General features: G+C 36.4%; 1 protein-coding gene and 1 pseudogene across 1 annotated transcript; one reads left to right on the top strand and one right to left on the bottom strand.

Moving 5' to 3' along the window:
* The first annotated feature begins 4,257 nt into the window (after positions 1–4,257).
* Positions 4,258–6,329, top strand: LOC122008206 (40S ribosomal protein S8-like). Its single transcript, XM_042563840.1, has 5 exons — positions 4,258–4,397; positions 4,494–4,566; positions 4,871–5,204; positions 5,797–5,972; positions 6,077–6,329. Exons 1-5 carry the CDS (start codon positions 4,394–4,396, stop codon positions 6,156–6,158), a joined length of 669 nt encoding a protein of 222 aa, XP_042419774.1. The 5' UTR covers positions 4,258–4,393; the 3' UTR covers positions 6,159–6,329.
* Positions 6,330–18,830, bottom strand: part of LOC122010645 — a 24,076-nt pseudogene continuing 11,575 nt past the window's right edge.

Genomic DNA, 18,830 nt, shown 5'->3' with positions numbered 1-18,830 from the left:
CTATAAAATATAATTTTGTGAGGGATATTGTGGCTAAAAGAAAAATGATTCTTGAGAATGTCCTTACACGTGTTATGCTTGCCGATCCTTTTACTAAGCTAATGGCTAAAGAGTCATTTAAAGAACATGTAAAGTTATTAGAACTTCATAGAATGTAACAATAGTATAATTAAATCGGATATTATGATTTGATTGTATAATTTGTCATAATTTATTCAGTATATATGATTTCGTTACATTCATATAAGATCTTGGTGTGCATGTTGGCAGGTTAAAATTGGTCCACTCATATGAACAATCATCTCTGTATGTGGAGTACAAATAGAGGTAAAATCGTTGCTTATGAGACAACTTATGTAGCTGTGAATAGAAATAACTCCATAAGTTAAGGTCGTCTTGATAATTGTGTCAAGTTGAGATAATTTGTGTTAATAATGATCAAAGTAAATAACCCCCACCATTTACTCAACCTGTTGAAAGTCAGATTGGAATTTATATGTTGAATTCAGGGTTAGACATTAGATATGTCTAGATCAAAATCTGTACGATGTTAAATTTAAGGAAAACATACGCTTTTTTTTAGTAAAGAGAATAACATCGTAGCATGTGATTCATACCACATGTGTTATTGTGACAATAAAGGTAGTAGGTCAATGGATCTCTGTTTCTCTACTATGTGAGACCTTTGAAATTATAAGTTAATCTCAATTTTACCCTTAGTAACTATTTAGCTGTTTACTTGAACTTTTAATCAGTGTCTGCTATTTTAGTATGTATCCTATGACTATGGATGATTCAATTTATAGAACATAACTAGGAAACTGACTGATTAGAATGAATAGATTCTAGCTAAAACAGAAAATTAAATAGATTTATATCTTTTAATGTTATTCACTGTTGACCCATTTCTGTTATGTATAAAAATGATTGTGAATATGGAATATGGAACATGCTCTTGACATAATAGTCATAATAAGGAATTATAGATGTTCATATTGATGTAAATGAAGATTATTTAATCTGGATAAATAGTAAGACATTGATATCTCCAAGAGAATAATTGTGTGCCACTTGGAGATTGGATGCATCCTGGATAAAGGCTATGTGCCACCAGGATAGAGAGACTATGTGCCATTATGAGAATATCTCTGATTCATTTAGAAGAGCGGCTAAATAAAGTGTGACAACTTTGTTAGGATTGATTGCTTAAAGAGCGACTATGTAAAGTATGACAATCTTCTTAGCATCTATCGCTTAGTGTATTTGCTGTTGCACGAACCATTTTTTCTAAGTATGGATTGGATGTTCTGATATAGTCTTTGTGACTAAACTCTTATATAGTCTATGTGACTTATATAGTCTATGTGACTTATTTTATAGTCTTTGTGACTAACTAATCTTAGTGACTTACTTGGATGAACTAGTCTTAGTGACTTACCTTGGACAAGTGGAAGATGTAGGAAATGGGAATATGGGGAAGCTCACGTTGCCCACTACTCTTAAGGGGAAAGTCTCTTTTACCCTTAGGATAATTCCCATATAAAGGGTGAGTCCAAGGGTGGTTCACGAAAGGGGTGTGGAAGAACAAGAGGAAGACATCCAAGGTTGCGGGATTTGGTTTGTGAAATTGTGGAGAGCTTTTCGTTTTTATAATTGATCTTCCGATAGCAAGTCTGAAGATCACACCATCGCCGATTGCAGATTTGTGGGAGATCGGTGTAAGTTTTTACAGGATTTTATATCATGCTATAGAATTGTTACACTGAGGTGGTTCCAACGGGGTTCCAATGGAGGGTCAAATCAATGCATGGCTACTTGGGCCGCCTGGCCTGACTCATTGGCCACTCAACCTGACTCATTAGGCTCTAGGCCCGGCTCCTTAGCCCATTGGCCTCTCAACCTCTAAAGGTCTCTCATCTCCTTGACCTCCCGACCTTTAAAGGCCTCCCGGCTTCTAAAGGTCTTTTGTCTCCTTGGCCTCCCAATCTCTAAAGCTCCCCCGTCTCCTTGACCTTCAGACCTCTAAAGGCCTCCCATCTCCTTGGCCTCTCGATTTCTAAAGGTCTCCCGTGTCCTTAGCCTCTTGGCCTCTTGGGCCTCCCGGCTCCTAAATGATGCAGGATGAAGGATCATTTCAGGGAAAAAAATAATCATCATGTAAAACTTGGATTATTATGAGAAATAGATAGTGGTGTGAATAAATTTTAAATTATTTAAGAAATCAAATAATGACAACACGAGGATTGGAACAGAAGGAAAAAAGTCTATTAATTTCGGTTATTTTAAGAAAAAGTCAATGACATGAATAAATCTTAGATTAATTTAAGAATTAAATAATAACAACATCAGAATCAAAACAGATGGAAAAGGTCTGCACTCTCTCTATAAAATGTAGTCTTTTCCGACATCTAAGGTACACACACACACACATACGCACATCAATATTATCTTCTTCATATTCTAACTTGAGTGTCAGAATGGTTGTGCCGAGAAACTCCCTGACCATCATTCTAACCAACTTTTTCTTGTTTATTTTCGTCCAGGCTCCTAACCACATCATCATCCTCATTGTTACTTAGCGATTGACAATTAAGTTGGCAATATAGCCAGCTCACCGGTGAATCACACATTGACGTTCGTGGGCACGATCACCGGGGTTAATAAAAAAAACTTATCAAATTTTTTTTTTTCCAAAATGAGTAATCCAAATGTTAAACCAACCAACATTTGATTTTATTTCCTATAACCTTGTTTATATGATTACCTGGTAATTACATAATCAAGGTTATGCATGATAACTTAAATCAAACACACCTTATATATTAAAAATATTTAATGGATATTTCAGGAGTTATGGATTCAAAGATAAATCACACTCATATATGAATATATTTACAAATGATCACTCCAAGTATTACAACATAAAGAAATTTTATTATTTAATTTACTGCACTCTTCAATTAATTTTTTCCCCTTGTTTTACTAATTTTTTAATTATACGAGTGTAGTTTTAGAAATATGTTTAATATTACAAGATTCTTTACAAAAATTTTCAAAGTGCGTTTAGATCAAAAACTTAAATGAAATATGTTAGCGAAAATAAATCTAACTAATGATTCTCTTCATTTATTATCACAATATAAAAATAAATCAGAATTAGTAATTCCACTGGTGAAAAATCTAGATAATTGTATTTAAGAACGCTCATGTTGATATTCTATCGGGTGCGTGTCGTTTAATGACCCATAGTCATCGTCGACTTGGAATTTGTAGGAAATATTACAGTGATTATATTTTCACACAATTTTCTTGACATAAAGAGTGATATTCTCAAAATATTTAATAAAAATAGAAAATTTTAAAAGAGGAACTTCCCAAATCTTAGAAGTAATTGCATCAATATTTCTTTGTGTTTTAGGTGTCGGAAGTTGCTCGATCTCATCATTAATAGATTGAATGTTGAGTTCATTCGGATTCATTATTTCCTTGCCCCTCTGAGATCGAGATGATGAACCTCCTCGGGCCTCGGCCTCCTTCCATTATAATCGAAACTCGGAAGTGGAAGTAAAAAGCGTGTAGAATTGCAATCGAAAGCTTGTAGAGATTACGGAATTGAGAATGAGAGTAGAATAGATAGGTATGAAAATAATGAAATGAACTCTTTATTTAAAGAATTTGGAAAGTCATAGACACTAAATTATAATTATTGATAAAAAATATCAAATAATCTCAACTTTGAAAACAAATAAGGAAAAAATATCTCTCATTTATCTCCAATTACTAGAACCCACGTTCAAATGAAAAAAAACTTGAATCGACGATTAACCATTGGTTCAGTATTTTTTTAAACTAGAGTTATAATCAGCCTACAAGGGGATCAGACTGGTTATGATTTTAGACTTGGCCCACGATCAAATCTATTCTAATGGGGCAAAAATTTAAGAGGTTGGATCACTTCTTCCAATAAAAAAAACTAAGTATTATTATTATTATTATTATTATTATTATTATAATAGTATGTGGTGTAAATTTAAAACAAATGTGAAATTTTAAAAGAGTACCAAACTATGAGATGAAATTAGATGATTGCAATGTATTTTAAATATTGGTTTAAGTGATAATACTCCGGTTAAAAAAAAAGTAATTGTAAACTTATTTTAGTACACTAATTAAATAAAATAGTAAAAAGAATAATATTTTAGAATTTCATATTTTGTAAATTTATCAAATTCTTATGCGTAAATAGAACATTATAAATTTAAAGCCTGTTCGTGGAAGCCCTAGCCGTCTCGGGCTTTAGTATATAATCAGATCTAACGAGGGCGGAAGGAGCTCGGAAGCTAGCGGCGGCGGCGGGGGGCATCGAGGCGATAATCACCACCGGACTGCCAAGATGGGTACAAATCAAGAGCCTTAGAATTGTCTTCTGTGTTGGTCTACCTTTAGCCACAATGCCTTCGTTAATGGCGCCGTTCTTCTTCTTGTGCTCGCAGGTATCTCACGTGACTCGATGCACAAGAGGCGCGCCACCGGAGGCAAGAAGAAGGCCTGGAGGAAGAAGAGAAAGTAAGCAATTTTCTTCCCAGCACTCGTTTTTTTTTGTTCATTACTCTGAGCTTTCTTAGATGATTGTTTCTTCCTTGAACTTTGGGTTTTTCAAACACCACTTCCTTCTGCCTAATGGCTCCTTAATGAAAAAAAAGGATTTTGAACCTTAAATTCGTAGCGTAATCCTATTTTTTTTTAAGTAATCTTTCTTTTTTCTTTTAATTTACCTTTCTTTCTGTTCTATTGAAGATCCTCGAACAAAAAAAATTGTTTTTTTTTTTTTGCTTTAGGCCTTATTTTTGATTCGTTTTTTTTCTCCCAGGTATGAGCTGGGAAGGCAGCCTGCGAACACAAAGCTCTCTAGCAATAAGACGGTGAGACGAGTGCGAGTTCGAGGAGGCAATGTGAAGTGGAGGGCACTCAGATTGGATACTGGGAATTACTCATGGGGAAGTGAGGCCGTGACACGCAAAACCCGTATCCTCGATGTCGTCTACAATGCCTCCAACAATGAGCTTGTGAGGACTCAAACCCTAGTAAAGAGCGCAATTGTTCAGGTTGATGCTGCCCCCTTTAAGGCATGGTATCTCCAGCATTATGGGATCGAGCTTGGAAAGAAAAAGAAGAACCCAGCGGCAAAAAAAGAGGCAACTGAGGTAGATTTTTTTTAGTATTCCGTTATCCCTATACTTATTAACTTCCAGTATGTGTTCTTGATTCACAACTTTGAATAATTGTCTGAACATCATTTAGAGTTTGAAAAAGCAATAAATATGAAGCATCTTGTAGTTACTAACATTATGCATATGTTAAACTATCTAACTGTGTTAATGGATCTTTCTTGCTTGTTTATTTTGTCCATTCAGGGGTTTCGAATAGGATTATTTAGTCATGTACAAAGGATAGGCTTGAACTATTTCAATTATCAACCTGTTTCATTTGGGTTTGGGATCATTTTGCATTGCATAGAGCTCATTGGAGTGGTAAATTTGATTTCATAATAGTTGTGATTGTACTCAAGTGATTAAGAATTATAAATTACTCTAGCAAATGAAAAAGTTAAATAATAAACTGATCTGTCTAGTTCAAACTAACTGCTATTCTTGTGAATTGTACAAGTTATCTAATATTTATGCGATTGAGCATTGTTGTCATAAAAAAACATGGATTAGGCTTAATGCTAAATTCCTTGGGGCACATGTTAAAACTAAAAACCTTTCAAGTTCGTAATCTTTGATCTTGTATCAGGGCCAAGAGGGAGAAGGTACTACAGAAGTAGTTAAGAAGAGCAGTAGCGTACTGCGGAAGCTAGAAAAGAGGCAGCAGGATCGGAAACTCGATCCCCACATTGAGGAACAATTTGGTACCGGAAGGCTCTTGGCCAGCATATCCTCGCGCCCTGGCCAGTGTGGCAGAGCTGATGGGTTAGCAGAACCTTACCTAATACAAACTTGTTCAGTAACTACTTCCTCTCTTTACACTATCGATTGACTAATTTCTTACTTTTGTTTCGTGTTTGATGCTATAGATACATATTAGAAGGGAAGGAGCTTGAGTTCTACCTCAAGAAGATACAACGGAAGAAGGGCAAGGGAGCAGGAGCCTCCTAATTATGCAACACTCCTTGATTATCTTTCTGTAGTTCATTTCGGAATGCCGTTGTTTCATTGAGAATGTAATGCATTAAACTTTAAGATGTGTTTCTTTTTGAATTTTTAGCACCAGACACTATAAACAAATCTTAATTTGGCCTAATTTGATCAATCTCGTGGTTAATTTCAGAGGATGTTGGGTTTCGTTTCGGGTCAAAGTCTTATCTCGTGATTAAATTTCAGAGGAGGTTCAGTTTCTTTTTGGGTTAAAGTCTTGAGTAGTTTCCAATTAGGAATGCTCTAAGCCTTGCATACAATAATTGTAGTTTGTGGGATTGAAGGGAAACATTTTAACATCAAAGTGGGCAATGGTACAGACAATGGCATTGTTCTTCAACTTCATGTGGTTGACCATGATGATGTCCTTGTTAGTAACGAAGATATCGGCCTCCGAAAGAACGCCTTCTAGTGTGAGGACAGGGTCGATCTCAGTAACGATTACACGAGCACCGGCTTGTTTAAGGGCAGCAAAGCAGCCCTTCCCCACACCAATACAAACGCGAGCAAGTGAGGGCAATCCATATAGATTGTCAAACTGTTAAAAATGCGAAAGCAAGATCAATACAAATCTCTGCAAACATTTGTGAAAAGTATCCAGTAAGATTTCAGATTGTGTTCAGCTAGAAGAAAGCGATATCCGCATTGCATATGACGAAATCAATGACGTAAATTTGCAGTCAAATCAATTCCCATTATTCTGACACACATCCCCTCCACCGCAAAGTGCTTTCCCCCCCTCCCCCTCTCTCTCTCCTCCCCCCTCTGCGAATGATCATTCTATCCTCTATCTTTTATTATTTTTTTTTTATTTTTTAATTTTATTTTTAATTTTTTTAATTCATACTTATATATTCATACTTATATATTTTTTATTTTTTATTAATTTTATTTTTAATTTTTTTATTCATACTTATATATTTTTAAATTTTTATTTAATTTTATTTTAAATTTTTTCATTCATACTTATATATTTTAAAATTTTTATTTAATTTATATATTTTAAAATTTTTATTTAGTTTAAATTTTTAATCAATTTTATTTATTATTTTTCATTAATACTTATATATATTTTTAATTTTATTTAGTTTTATTTTTTAATTAATTTTGTTTATTATTTTTTCATTAATACTTATATTTTTTAAATTTTATTTATTTTTTATTTAGTTTTATTTTAAATTAATTTTATTTATTATTTTTTTAATTTTTAATATTTATTTAGTTTTATTTCTTTAATCAATTTTGTTTATTATTTTTTTATCAAATTTTTTAATTTTTTTTTATTTTATATAATTTTTAAATTACATTCCTAATTTGACACTTAAATTACCCGCATCCAACTATTAACACATGTCATAATCTTTTCTCCCTTTAAATCATCCCTCCCTCCAACCATTGACATATAACACATGTCAGAATCTCTTACCCTCTTTAAATTATCCATCCTCCAACCATTGACACCTGTCAAAACACTCCCTCCATTTAAATTCGTCATTCTCCAACCATTGACACCTGTCAAAACACCCCCCTCCCTTTAAATTACCCCTCTTCAATGTTTGACATATGTCAGAACCACCCCTCCCTTTAAATTACCCCACTTCTAACTCTTGACACATGTCAAAATCTTTTATCCCTTTAAATGACCCCCCGTCCAACCCTTGACACATGTCAAAATCTCTCATCACTTTAAATGACCCCCCTTTCAACCCTTGACATATGTTAAAATCTCTCATCCCTTTAAATTACCTCACTTCCAACTTTTGACACATGTCAAAACTTCTCACTTTCTTTAAATTACCCATCATTCAATCCTTGACACATGTCAGAACCCCCCCTCCCTTTAAATTATTCATCCTTCAACTCTTGACACATGTCAGAACCTCCCATTCCCTTAAATTACCCACCCTTAAACTCTTGACACATGTCAGAACCTCCCCTCCCCTTAAATTACCCACCCTTCAACTCTTGACACGTGTCAAAACCTCTCCCTTTAAATCCTCCTCTCATACTTCATTTTTAGTCACTCTTCATTCACACCTCCCTTCACTGTTATCTCCCTCTCAGCCTCTCCTTCTCTCTTCCTGAAAATATGGATGACTATTTGGTTTTATTTTCAGATAGTTGGTCAATTGAGAATGATATTCCCAGTCAAGATATCTCCAACAACAGTCGCGATTATACAATCAAATTTACCACAGATCAGGTTAGTTATTATCATTGTTTTATGTATATTCATTATTTATTTTATAAGTAGAGAAATTATATTAAGATTGATAATGTCATACTTATGCATCTTTGTTATATTTTTTTATATAGATATTTAAAAGTAGAGAAGATATGATAAATTGGGTAAAGACAGTTGGTTTGAAGAATGATATTGTAGTGGTTATTAAAAATTCTGCTAATTTAAAAGGTGACAAGCTACCAAAATGTCATCTTATGTGTGAAAGAGGTGGAAAATATAAACCGCCACGATATCTAGTTGATGGACAATTCTTAAAAAGAAATACTGGGACTAAAAAATGTGAATGCTCATTTGAGCTGTGAGGTATACCAATACCTCCAGATGGTGTGATGTGGGGTTTAAGAGTTGTTTGTGGTTTTCATAATCATTAATTAGTAGAATATGTTGATGGACATGAGTACCCGAGTAGGTTAAAACCAAAAGAAAAAGAATTTGTGCTTGACATGACCAACAACACCACACCTCATGAAATTCTTAGTATTTTGAAGGAAAGAGACCCATCAAATACTACGAGGATCAAAAGCATTTATAATGCTATTTTCACAAATAAATCCGCTAAACGGGGCGGCCTAAATTCTATTCAGTATGTCTTGGACCAATTAATCAAGAAAGAATATCTCCATAAATACCGTACAAATCCAGACACCAACGAAATCACAGATATTATTTGGGTTCATTCAAAAAGTCTAGAGCCGTTTGTCAACTTTTCATCTGTGTTGATCATTGATGCCACATACAAGACCAATGAGTATCGGATACCACTATTGGAGGTTGTGGGTATCACATCCACAATGCGAACTTACTCACTTATGTTTGCATATCTTAGTAATGAGAAGACAAAGCAACTGACATGGGCATTATGTATCTTAAAGAAGTGGATGGTTGAAAAAAAGACATCGTTGCCATTGGTATTTGTTTCAGATCGGGATTTATCGTTTATTAATGCAATTGAAACATGTTTTCCCAATGCACGTCACATCCTTTGTATTTGGCACATAAACCAGTGCGTAATGAAGAAATACGCCCCTATGCTTGGTCTGGAGTGGCAACATTTTTATGCATCATGACACTCACTCATTAATTCATCGACACAATGGTCTTATCAACATAAGTGGGATGTCATGCGCAAAGAGTATCAACGATTCGAGGGTGCTCTAAATTATCTTTGGAATACATGGTTACACCCTTACAAAGAGTGGTTTGTTTCAGCATGGGTTGATACATGTATGTACCTCGGGAGCAATTCAAATCAAAGGTATAGTCATTTTATAATTTTATTATTTAAATTTTGTTCATTATTGTAGTATTTCAATTCTTTTCAGTATTTAAACACAATGCATTTTTTTTATTACAGGACAGAATCTGCACATGTGAGATTGAAGTTATATTTGGGAGATACCATGTCATCCCTACAGACATCTTTTGAAAAAATACATAAGATGTTGAGAATTCAGTTCGGAGATATTAAGAAGTCGTTCAAAAAATCTCTGAACATTCCACGTCATCAACATTTACATGATGACATTTTCAGTCAAATAAGGTGTCGGATTTCATTAGAGGCAATGGAGTTGATTTCTGGTCAGCTAAAATGTATTGAGGAAACATCTCACCAGCTATCCGGCAGATGCAACTGTTTTATCAAAATTGTATACGGATTGCCATGCGAGCATGATCTTGCACATTACCATTACTTTTCCATTCCAATTCCGCTTCAGAGTATCAACGCTCATTGGAGGAGATTGTCGATTCACACACATCAGTTTAATGATGAGGGAGCAAAATCTAACAGGACATCCCACGTTGTTGAGATATTATATATGCGAGAGCATATGATAAACAAGTTTCTTGATATGATTGATCTATCTCAAAGTACATTGCGAGCTCTTTCATATAACACAGAACATAGAGGTCGATCTACGGGTAGAGATGAGCAAAGTGGACGCCACATATATTCTTTCGGAGAAGCATCCACTTCAGGATCTAGGGTCTCTCAACCGATTGCAACATCTCAAGGGAGAGGAAGACGTGGAAGAGGGTCGAAGGTTCGCAATACTCAAACGACCCATGATTACTCTCCAGTTCCACCCATCCGTGATACTTATATTGAGAAATTACCTGTGCCTCTGCAGCATTATATTTCTCACACTGTTGATGTTCAACCTGATGGTTATTGTGAATTCAGGGCAATAGCTGCACTAATTGGGTATGGTGAAGAAGGTTGGGTTCAAGTACGATTTGAGCTTATAGAAGAGATTCAACAAAATAAGGATCTATATGATCAACTTTATCCAGATCCAAATTTGGTAACTAATCTATTATTCTCATTGAATTATTTCGAGCAGTGGGCAACAGAAATATATTGGATGGACGCTATGCCTTTGGAAATTGTCATCGCATCAAGGTACAATCTTGTACTTCATACATTTGGTGAGAATATTGGGAGTTGTTTTACTCACTTGCCATTAAGAACTCCTCCAGTTTTAAACCAAGAGCGTCGAGAAATAGCTATTGCTCATGTTGACAATCATTTCGTACAAGTTTTCTTATATCCTCATTATCCTGTACCACCCATTTCAACTTGGTGGTGGCAACATTCATCGTATGAAGTTAAAGAATGGGTCACTCGTTACAGGACACGTATGGTACGAAGTAATAGATGCACCACCATCAAATGCATCGGGAGCAGATATTGATTAAGATTACTTATATGTTTTATATGTTTTTTTGTATTATTATATGTACTCTTCATTTGGAAAAAATATGTTTGTTCTTAAGTTATGAATGTGTTCATTATTAATTGGTAGTATTTTTTTTGTTTTAAATATAAACTAAAAATAAATAAAAGATTATAAACATATAAAAAAATTATTGAAAAAAATAAAACTGATAAAAAATTGATAAAGAAATTGATTAAAAAAATTAATAAAAAAATAAAATTTTAAAAAATCAATTGAAAAAATATAAGTATTATGAAAAAATAATAAATTAAATTAATTAAAAAATAAAAACTAAATAAAATTTATATAAAATTGAAAAATAAAATATTGATAAAAAATAATAAATTAAATTAATTAAAAAATAAAACTAAATAAAATTAAAAATATAATTGTATGAGAGTTATTTTTAAATAAAATTAATTAAAAAATTAAAACTAAATGAGAATTAAATGAAATAAAAAAAATAAAAAATAAAACAAAGAGGAGCTTACATGGGTCTTTTGGCAGGGAGAGAGAGAGAGAGGAGGTCCTTTGATTTTATTTTTTAATTAATTTTATTTAAAAATAACTCTCATACAATTATATTTTTAATTTTATTTAGTTTTATTTTTTAATTAATTTAATTTTTTATCAATAATTTATTTTTCAATTTTATATAAATTTTATTTAATTTTTTTTTAATTAATTTAATTTATTATTTTTTTCATAATACTTATATTTTTCAATTGATTTTTTAAATTTTATTTTTTTATTTATTTTTTTAATTAATTTATTTATCAATTTTTTATCAATAATTTTTTTATATGTTTATAATCTTTTATTTATTTTTAGTTTATATTTAAAACTAAAAAAATACTACCAATTAATAATGAACACATTCATAATTTAGAAACAAACATATATTTTTTTTTCAAATGAAGAGTACATGTAATAATACAAAAAAAACATAAAAACATATAAAAAGAGAAATCTTAATAAATATTGCCTCCAAATTCTGCTCCCGATACGTTTGGTGGTGGTACATCTATTACTTCGTACCACAAATGAGCGTGTGTCCTGTAACGAGTGACCCATCCTTTAACTTCATACGATGAATGTTGCCACCACCAAGTTGAAATGGGTGGTACAGGATAATGAGGATATAAGAAAACTTGTACGAAAAGATTGCCAACATGAGCAATAGCTATTTCTCGACGCTCTTGGTTTAAAACTGGAGGAGTTCTTAATGGCAAGTGAGTAAAACAACTCCTAATATTCTCACCAAATGTATGAACTACAAGATTGTACCTTGATGCGATGACAATTTCCAAAGGCATAGCGTCCATCCAATATATTTCTGGTGCCCACTGCTCGAAATAATTCAATGAGAATAATAGATTAGTTACCAAATTTGGATCTGGATAAAATTTATCATATAGATCCTTATTTTGTTGAATCTCTTCTATAAGCTCAAATCGTACTTGAACCCAACCTTCTTCACCATACCCAATTAGTGCAGCTATTGCCCTGAATCCACAATGACCATCAGGTTGAACATCAACAGTGTGAGAAATAAAATGCTACAGAGGCACAGGTAATTTCTCAATATAAGTATCACGGATGGGTGGAACTGGAGAGTGATCATGGGTCGTTTGAGTATTGCAAACCTTCGACCCTCTTCCACGTCTTCCTCTCCCTTGAGATGTTGCAATCGGTTGAGAGACCCTAGATCCTGAAGTGGATGCTTCTACGAAAGAAGATATACGGCATCCACTTTGTTCATCTCTACCCGTAAGTCGACCTCTATGTTCTATGTTGTATGAAGGAGCTCGCAATGTATTTTGAGATAGATCAATCATATCAAGAAACTTGTTTATCATATGCTCTCGTATATATGGATCCACCCTATCTAATATCTCAACAACGTGAGATGTCCTGTTAGGTTCTGTTCTCTCTATTAGGACCTTCGGATGCGGCTAGAGAGGGGGGGTGTGAATAGGCGACCTCAAATTCGCGTTTCTTTCTACAAATCAAGTTAGCGCAGCGGAAAAATAACAACAGAAACGTAAATGGAGAAATCAAACCTCAAGCACAGTGATGTAACGAGGTTCGGAGATGATACTCCTACTCCTCGGCGTGTCCGTAAGGTGGACGAAGCCTATCAATCCGTCGATGGATGAGACCCCAGATAACCGGCTAATATGAACTCCTTCTGGGTGGAGAAACCTCGCCACAATCTCTTGCAACAGCAAGATAGGAGTACAAGAAAGAAAGCAAGAAACAAAAAGCAATACGAATGTAAAAACACTTTGCCTTCTCGTCGACGGGAGTCCGTTGATGAAGCAACAACTTCACGAATGCCCAACAGCAACTGAACCAGCCGAAGGAAGCTCACTCGAAGCTTCAAGAAGTATGAGCTCAGCAAAGCTAAGTAAGACCAGAAGGAACCAGAAAGAAGATTAAGCACTGTAGAAGCCCTCGACCTCTTTATAACCTGCACCTGCTCACCTGGCGACAGAGTTCTGCGAAGAAGACGGAGATAGCCGTTGTGACTCAACGGCTACGCCTGGACCGATCACCTGATCGGTCCAGGAGAGCCCTGATCGGTCCACAGACCGATCAGGCTAAGCCTGGACCGATCAGACCATATCCTGATCGGTCCAGGAGGGATCTGATCGGTCCTGGACCGATCGCCCTTCTCTCCTTTTCCTCAGTTGCTTCGATCGGTCTCGGGCCGATCGGATAACTCATACCACAGCGATTAGTTACCGATCGGTCTGCAGACCGATCAGCAGATTATCGTGGATCGGTCAGCAGACCGATCCAGTTTAGAGCTCCCCTAAACCCTACCGGTCCCGAGCGAGCTACCGAGCCCTCTTTGACCTAGTCCGAGAACGAGCTACCGAGCCCTCTCGGGCCTCGTCCGGGTCCGAGAACGAGCTACCGAGCCTTCTCCGACCTAGTCCGAGAACGAGCTACCGAGCCCTCTCCGACTGGTCCGGAGAACGAGCTACCGAGCCTCTCTGACCGGTCCAGAACGAGCTACCGAGCCCTCTCGACCTAGTCCGGAGAACGAGCCGAGCCCTCTCCGACTTCCCATGCTAAGCTTCCATACTTGGACTTCTCCCGTGCAAGCTCCCCGGACTTTTCGCTAAGTCTCCCCGCCAAGCTCCCTGCTGACTTTTCACTGATGTCCGTCAACCTTGACCTATCTGGATTTCCCTTCCTGGCTTCACTCAGACTTTCCAAGCTTCACTCACCAGGACTTTCCCTTGCCTGGCTTCACTCTCCAGGACTTTCACCTGGCTTCACTTACCAGGACTTTCCCTTGCCTGGCTTCACTCATCAGAACTTTCACCTGGCTTCACTCACCAGGATTTCCCGAATCAGGTCGACTCACCTCGGGTCAACCAGGTCAACCTTGACCGAAGATTGCACCCACAATCTCCCAAGTTTGTATTAAAATACAACTTTTCTACTCTCGTCAAACATCAGAATAGAACTTTTACTCTCGTCAAACATGAGAATAGAACTTTTCTATTCTCGTCAAACATCAAAATACAACTCGAGTCAGGTCAACTCGAGTCAGGTCAACCAGGTCAACCTTGACCTAAGGTTGCACCAACAATCTCCCCCTTTTTGATGTTTGACAAAACCATAAACAAGTTAGGTTAACCCGATAACCTAACTTAGGTTTCCCAATATTCTTCCTTGAACATTCTCCCCAAACTCTAATGTTCTTCCTTGAACATTCTTTGGACATTCTCCCATTCTCCCCCTTTTTGACACACATCAAAAAGAGTGAATTAAGGTCAAGAGTTTATTCCTAATGAAAGTCCCATACCTTTCATTGAAACCCTTAATTTCCCCCTTGATACTAAAGTCAACAATCAACTTAGTGATAATCTCATATCACTCAAGTCTTTAGAGTAAAACTCCCCCTAAAAGTCAACTCCCTATTAGTAAAACTTCTCCTAAAGGTCAACTCTCCCTTGACCATTGCACCAACAATGTCTTGGAGAGTTTCAAACATTTAGAAATCCAAAACACAAACTGTGTTTTAACTTTCAGTTGAAATTTCAGACAACACAGGCGAAAATCAGCATTTTGGCACGCCCGATCTGTCACCAGACCGATCAGGAGCTCCCTGGATCGGTCCAGTGACCGATCCAGCATCCCCTGGACCGATCAGGCAACCTCCTGATCAGTCACCCATGCTGATTTCTGAATTTCTTCCTCCCGAAATTCAGAAACCCCTATAAAATTACAGAAAATTTCAAAAATTATAAAATTTTGAGGATACATTCCTCATAACATATACTATCATGGAAAAATAGTTTTCTATGAAAATAACTTCCATTTTCAAATCTTGATACAAAGTTTAAAAATTTTGAAATAGTTCAAGTTTACCTCATCTTTGTATCAACTTGCTCAATGATGAATGCTATCACTAGAAAAGCTTCATCAAGGTTTTTCAAATCACTTTTGAATTGATTTTAAACCATTCAATTTAGGATCACAATCTTAGGGTTGAATGTACATGACTTGTACACAAGCTTTCCCTATGATCCTCAATTTCGAATTAGGCTCATCTAGGTACAAGAACTATGCACCTTGATCCTAACTCATAATCCTAATATCTCACACACATCTAAGGTATATCAAACACATCCAAGTCAATTTTGATGTGAGATATGGGTTTAGGTCATCTTAAGCTTAGTTCTCATGCATTTTCTAAACAACAATTTGATCTCCATATCAAATTGTGTTTTTATCCTTAAATCAAATTAATTGATAAATGCAAGAGATGATGACATGACATAAAATAATATCATAAGTAAAAACATGTGCCAATGTCATGATGTCATGTCATAAAGTATGAAACTTAACTAAAGCATGACATATAACTAACCTAAGTATTATCATGACATTTCAAATGACAATAAACTAAATATGATGTCATGACATGACACATGACAAACAATATATGACAAATAACATATAAAGGTATAGAAAATATCTAATTCTAGCTTTAGTTGCTATTTTTGATAATTTTGATCATTTTGCCATAAATTCTATATTTCTAAGTGTAATAGACCTAAAATCATATACTAAAGATTTTTAGATCACTATGTGCCAATTAGATTGACCCTAGAAAATTCCTCAAATGTGGTTGGCACATCCTAATCACCTTAGGAATAATTTTTAATTTCATTTTCAAGGCTTGGTTATATCTTGAAACTTCCTAAAATGCCACATTTTGTTATGATTAGGTTAACTACCTATCCAAATAAGGTTGGCACACCCTAACCCATCTAGCGTGATGGAATCACGCTCCTAGGAACCCAAAACCTATTTGAGCTCATTGGGTTCACTAAATATTCACTAGGGATGACTTCCCTAGCAACCCTCCTAATGACCCTCCTAGGCTTTAAAGCCTTGGTCATTTGGGACTCATCAAGATCAACTCTAGGGGTGACTCCCCTTGTGACCTTGGTGATGGTCTTCCTAGCCCTAGGTCTTGTTCCATAATCGAATGGAACATTATGATAAGTGGGCTTGACCATTTGAGACTTAGGTTTGTGACTCAAACCTCTCATGTCCTTGGGCTTTTGTTTTTGACCCTTAGACCCTAGAATTGACTTCTCCAAATTCTTAAGGGTCATTTCTAAAGTGTCAAGTCTTGACCTTAAGACTTGATTTTCCTTCTCTAATACCTCAAGTTTTAATTTGTCATTTTTCCTTGAGGTATACCTAGGCATATGTCTAGTTGTTTTGGGATTCCTACCTAGGTTTTCCTTAATCTTAGATGAGTTAATTCTAGGGTTGGTTTTTCTAGTATTGTCCTTATCTAGGCTAACATGTTTGGCACCTAAGCACATGTATCGGTTACTATAGTTATCATGCTTATTATTATTGACAATAGCAATAAGGCTACTAGCATGCATCCTTCTAGAATTGCAAGAATGTGCCTTAGAGATTACCTTAGGGTTTGCCTTAGCTCCCCCTATAGACGTACTCGGTCTCTTGTTCTTGTGAGATTGCCTCCCCCTCGGACATTGGCTCCTATAATGTCCCCTTCGCTTGCATTGGAAGCACACCACGTGCTCCTTGCTCTTACGTTTCGGGACTCTGGCTTCCTTGACCTTTGGTGCCGGTAGAGTCTTCCTAATCCTCTTTGGACATTTACTCTTGTAATGCCCATATTCCCTACACTCAAAGCACATTATATGTAATTTACTTGAAATTAAATCGCTTGAGTTACCTAGGGTTGAGGATGGATGTAAGCTCTCTTCTTCATCCCTTCCGGAGGTAGAAGCTTCTTCTTGCACCAATCTTGAAGAAGAAATCTCCTCCTCTTCTTCCATAGATGTTGAGTAGCCCTCAACTTCTAATTCCTTACCTCCATGATGTGAGCTACTTGACTCACTTGACTCCTCTTCATTACTTGAATTGGAGCTCTCCTCATGGAACTTAGCCAAGTTGTTCCACAACTCCTTGGCATTGTTGTATCCACCTATCTTACACAAGATATCACTAGGTAATGAAAATTCAAGGATTTTCGTTACCTCGTCGTTGATTGTGGATTGGTGGATTTGTTCTTTCGTCCACTTCTTTTTCTTGAGAAGTTCTCCCTTTTTATCCACCGGAGGAATAAAACCTACTTGTACATAATTCCAATTTGCTAGGTTAGTCATAAGAAAATACTTCATTCTTACCTTCCAATACGCGAAGTCATAGCACTCCTAGAAGGGTGGAATCGTGATGTCTTCTCCGAGTCGATCTATTCTCTAGCTTGTGCTCCCCCGGGTGTTAATCCGACGAAGAGAAACCTTGCTCTGATACCACTTGTTAGGACCTTCGGATGCGGCTAGAGAGGGGGGTTGTGAATAGGCGACCTCAAATTCGCGTTTCTTTCTACAAATCAAGTTAGCGCAGCGGAAAAATAACAACAGAAACGTAAATGGAGAAATCAAACCTCAAGCACAGCGATGTAACGAGGTTCGGAGATGATACTCCTACTCCTCAGCGTGTCCGTAAGGTGGACGAAGCCTATCAATCCGTCGGTGGATGAGACCCCAGATAACCGGCTAATATGAACTCCTTCTGGGTGGAGAAACCTCGCCACAATCTCTTGCAACAGCAAGATAGGAGTACAAGAAAGAAAGCAAGAAACAAAAAGCAATACGAATGTAAAAACACTTTGCCTTCTCGTCGACGGGAGTCCGTTGATGAAGCAACAACTTCACGGATGCCCAACAGCAGCTGAACCAGCCGAAGGAAGCTCACTCGAAGCTTCAAGAAGTATGAGCTCAGCAAAGCTCAGTAAGACCAGAAGGAACCAGAAAGAAGATTAAGCACTGTAGAAGCCCTCGACCTCTTTATAACCTGCACCTGCTCACCTGGCGACAGAGTTTTGCGAAGAAGACGGAGATAGCCGTTGTGACTCGGATCTATGCCGGACCGATCACCGATCGGTCCAGAGAGCCCTGATCGGTCCACATACCGATCGAGGTTCCCTGACCGATCGGACCATATCCCGATCGGTCCAGAGGGATCTGATCGGTCCTCGACCGATCGGTCCTTCTCTCCTTTTCTCAGCAGTTGCTTCGATCGGTCTGCACCGATCGATAACTCATACCACATCGATTGTTACCGATCGGCCCGCACCGATCAGCCGTATCATTGGAT

This window comes from Zingiber officinale, chromosome 8A (genome assembly GCF_018446385.1).
Source record: "Zingiber officinale cultivar Zhangliang chromosome 8A, Zo_v1.1, whole genome shotgun sequence".
In the NCBI taxonomy this organism is placed as follows: domain Eukaryota; kingdom Viridiplantae; phylum Streptophyta; class Magnoliopsida; order Zingiberales; family Zingiberaceae; genus Zingiber; species Zingiber officinale.
The sequence above is the reverse complement of the archived record's forward strand: the minus strand, read 5'-3'. Positions and strand labels throughout refer to the sequence as shown.

Excerpts from the sequence above, each read along its gene's own strand:
- LOC122008206 (XM_042563840.1), top strand. Across the intron at positions 4,567-4,870 it reads GCCTGGAGGAAGAAGAGAAA|GTATGAGCTGGGAAGGCAGC; the intron begins GTAAGCAATTTT and ends TTTTTCTCCCAG. Across the intron at positions 5,973-6,076 it reads CAGTGTGGCAGAGCTGATGG|ATACATATTAGAAGGGAAGG; the intron begins GTTAGCAGAACC and ends TTGATGCTATAG.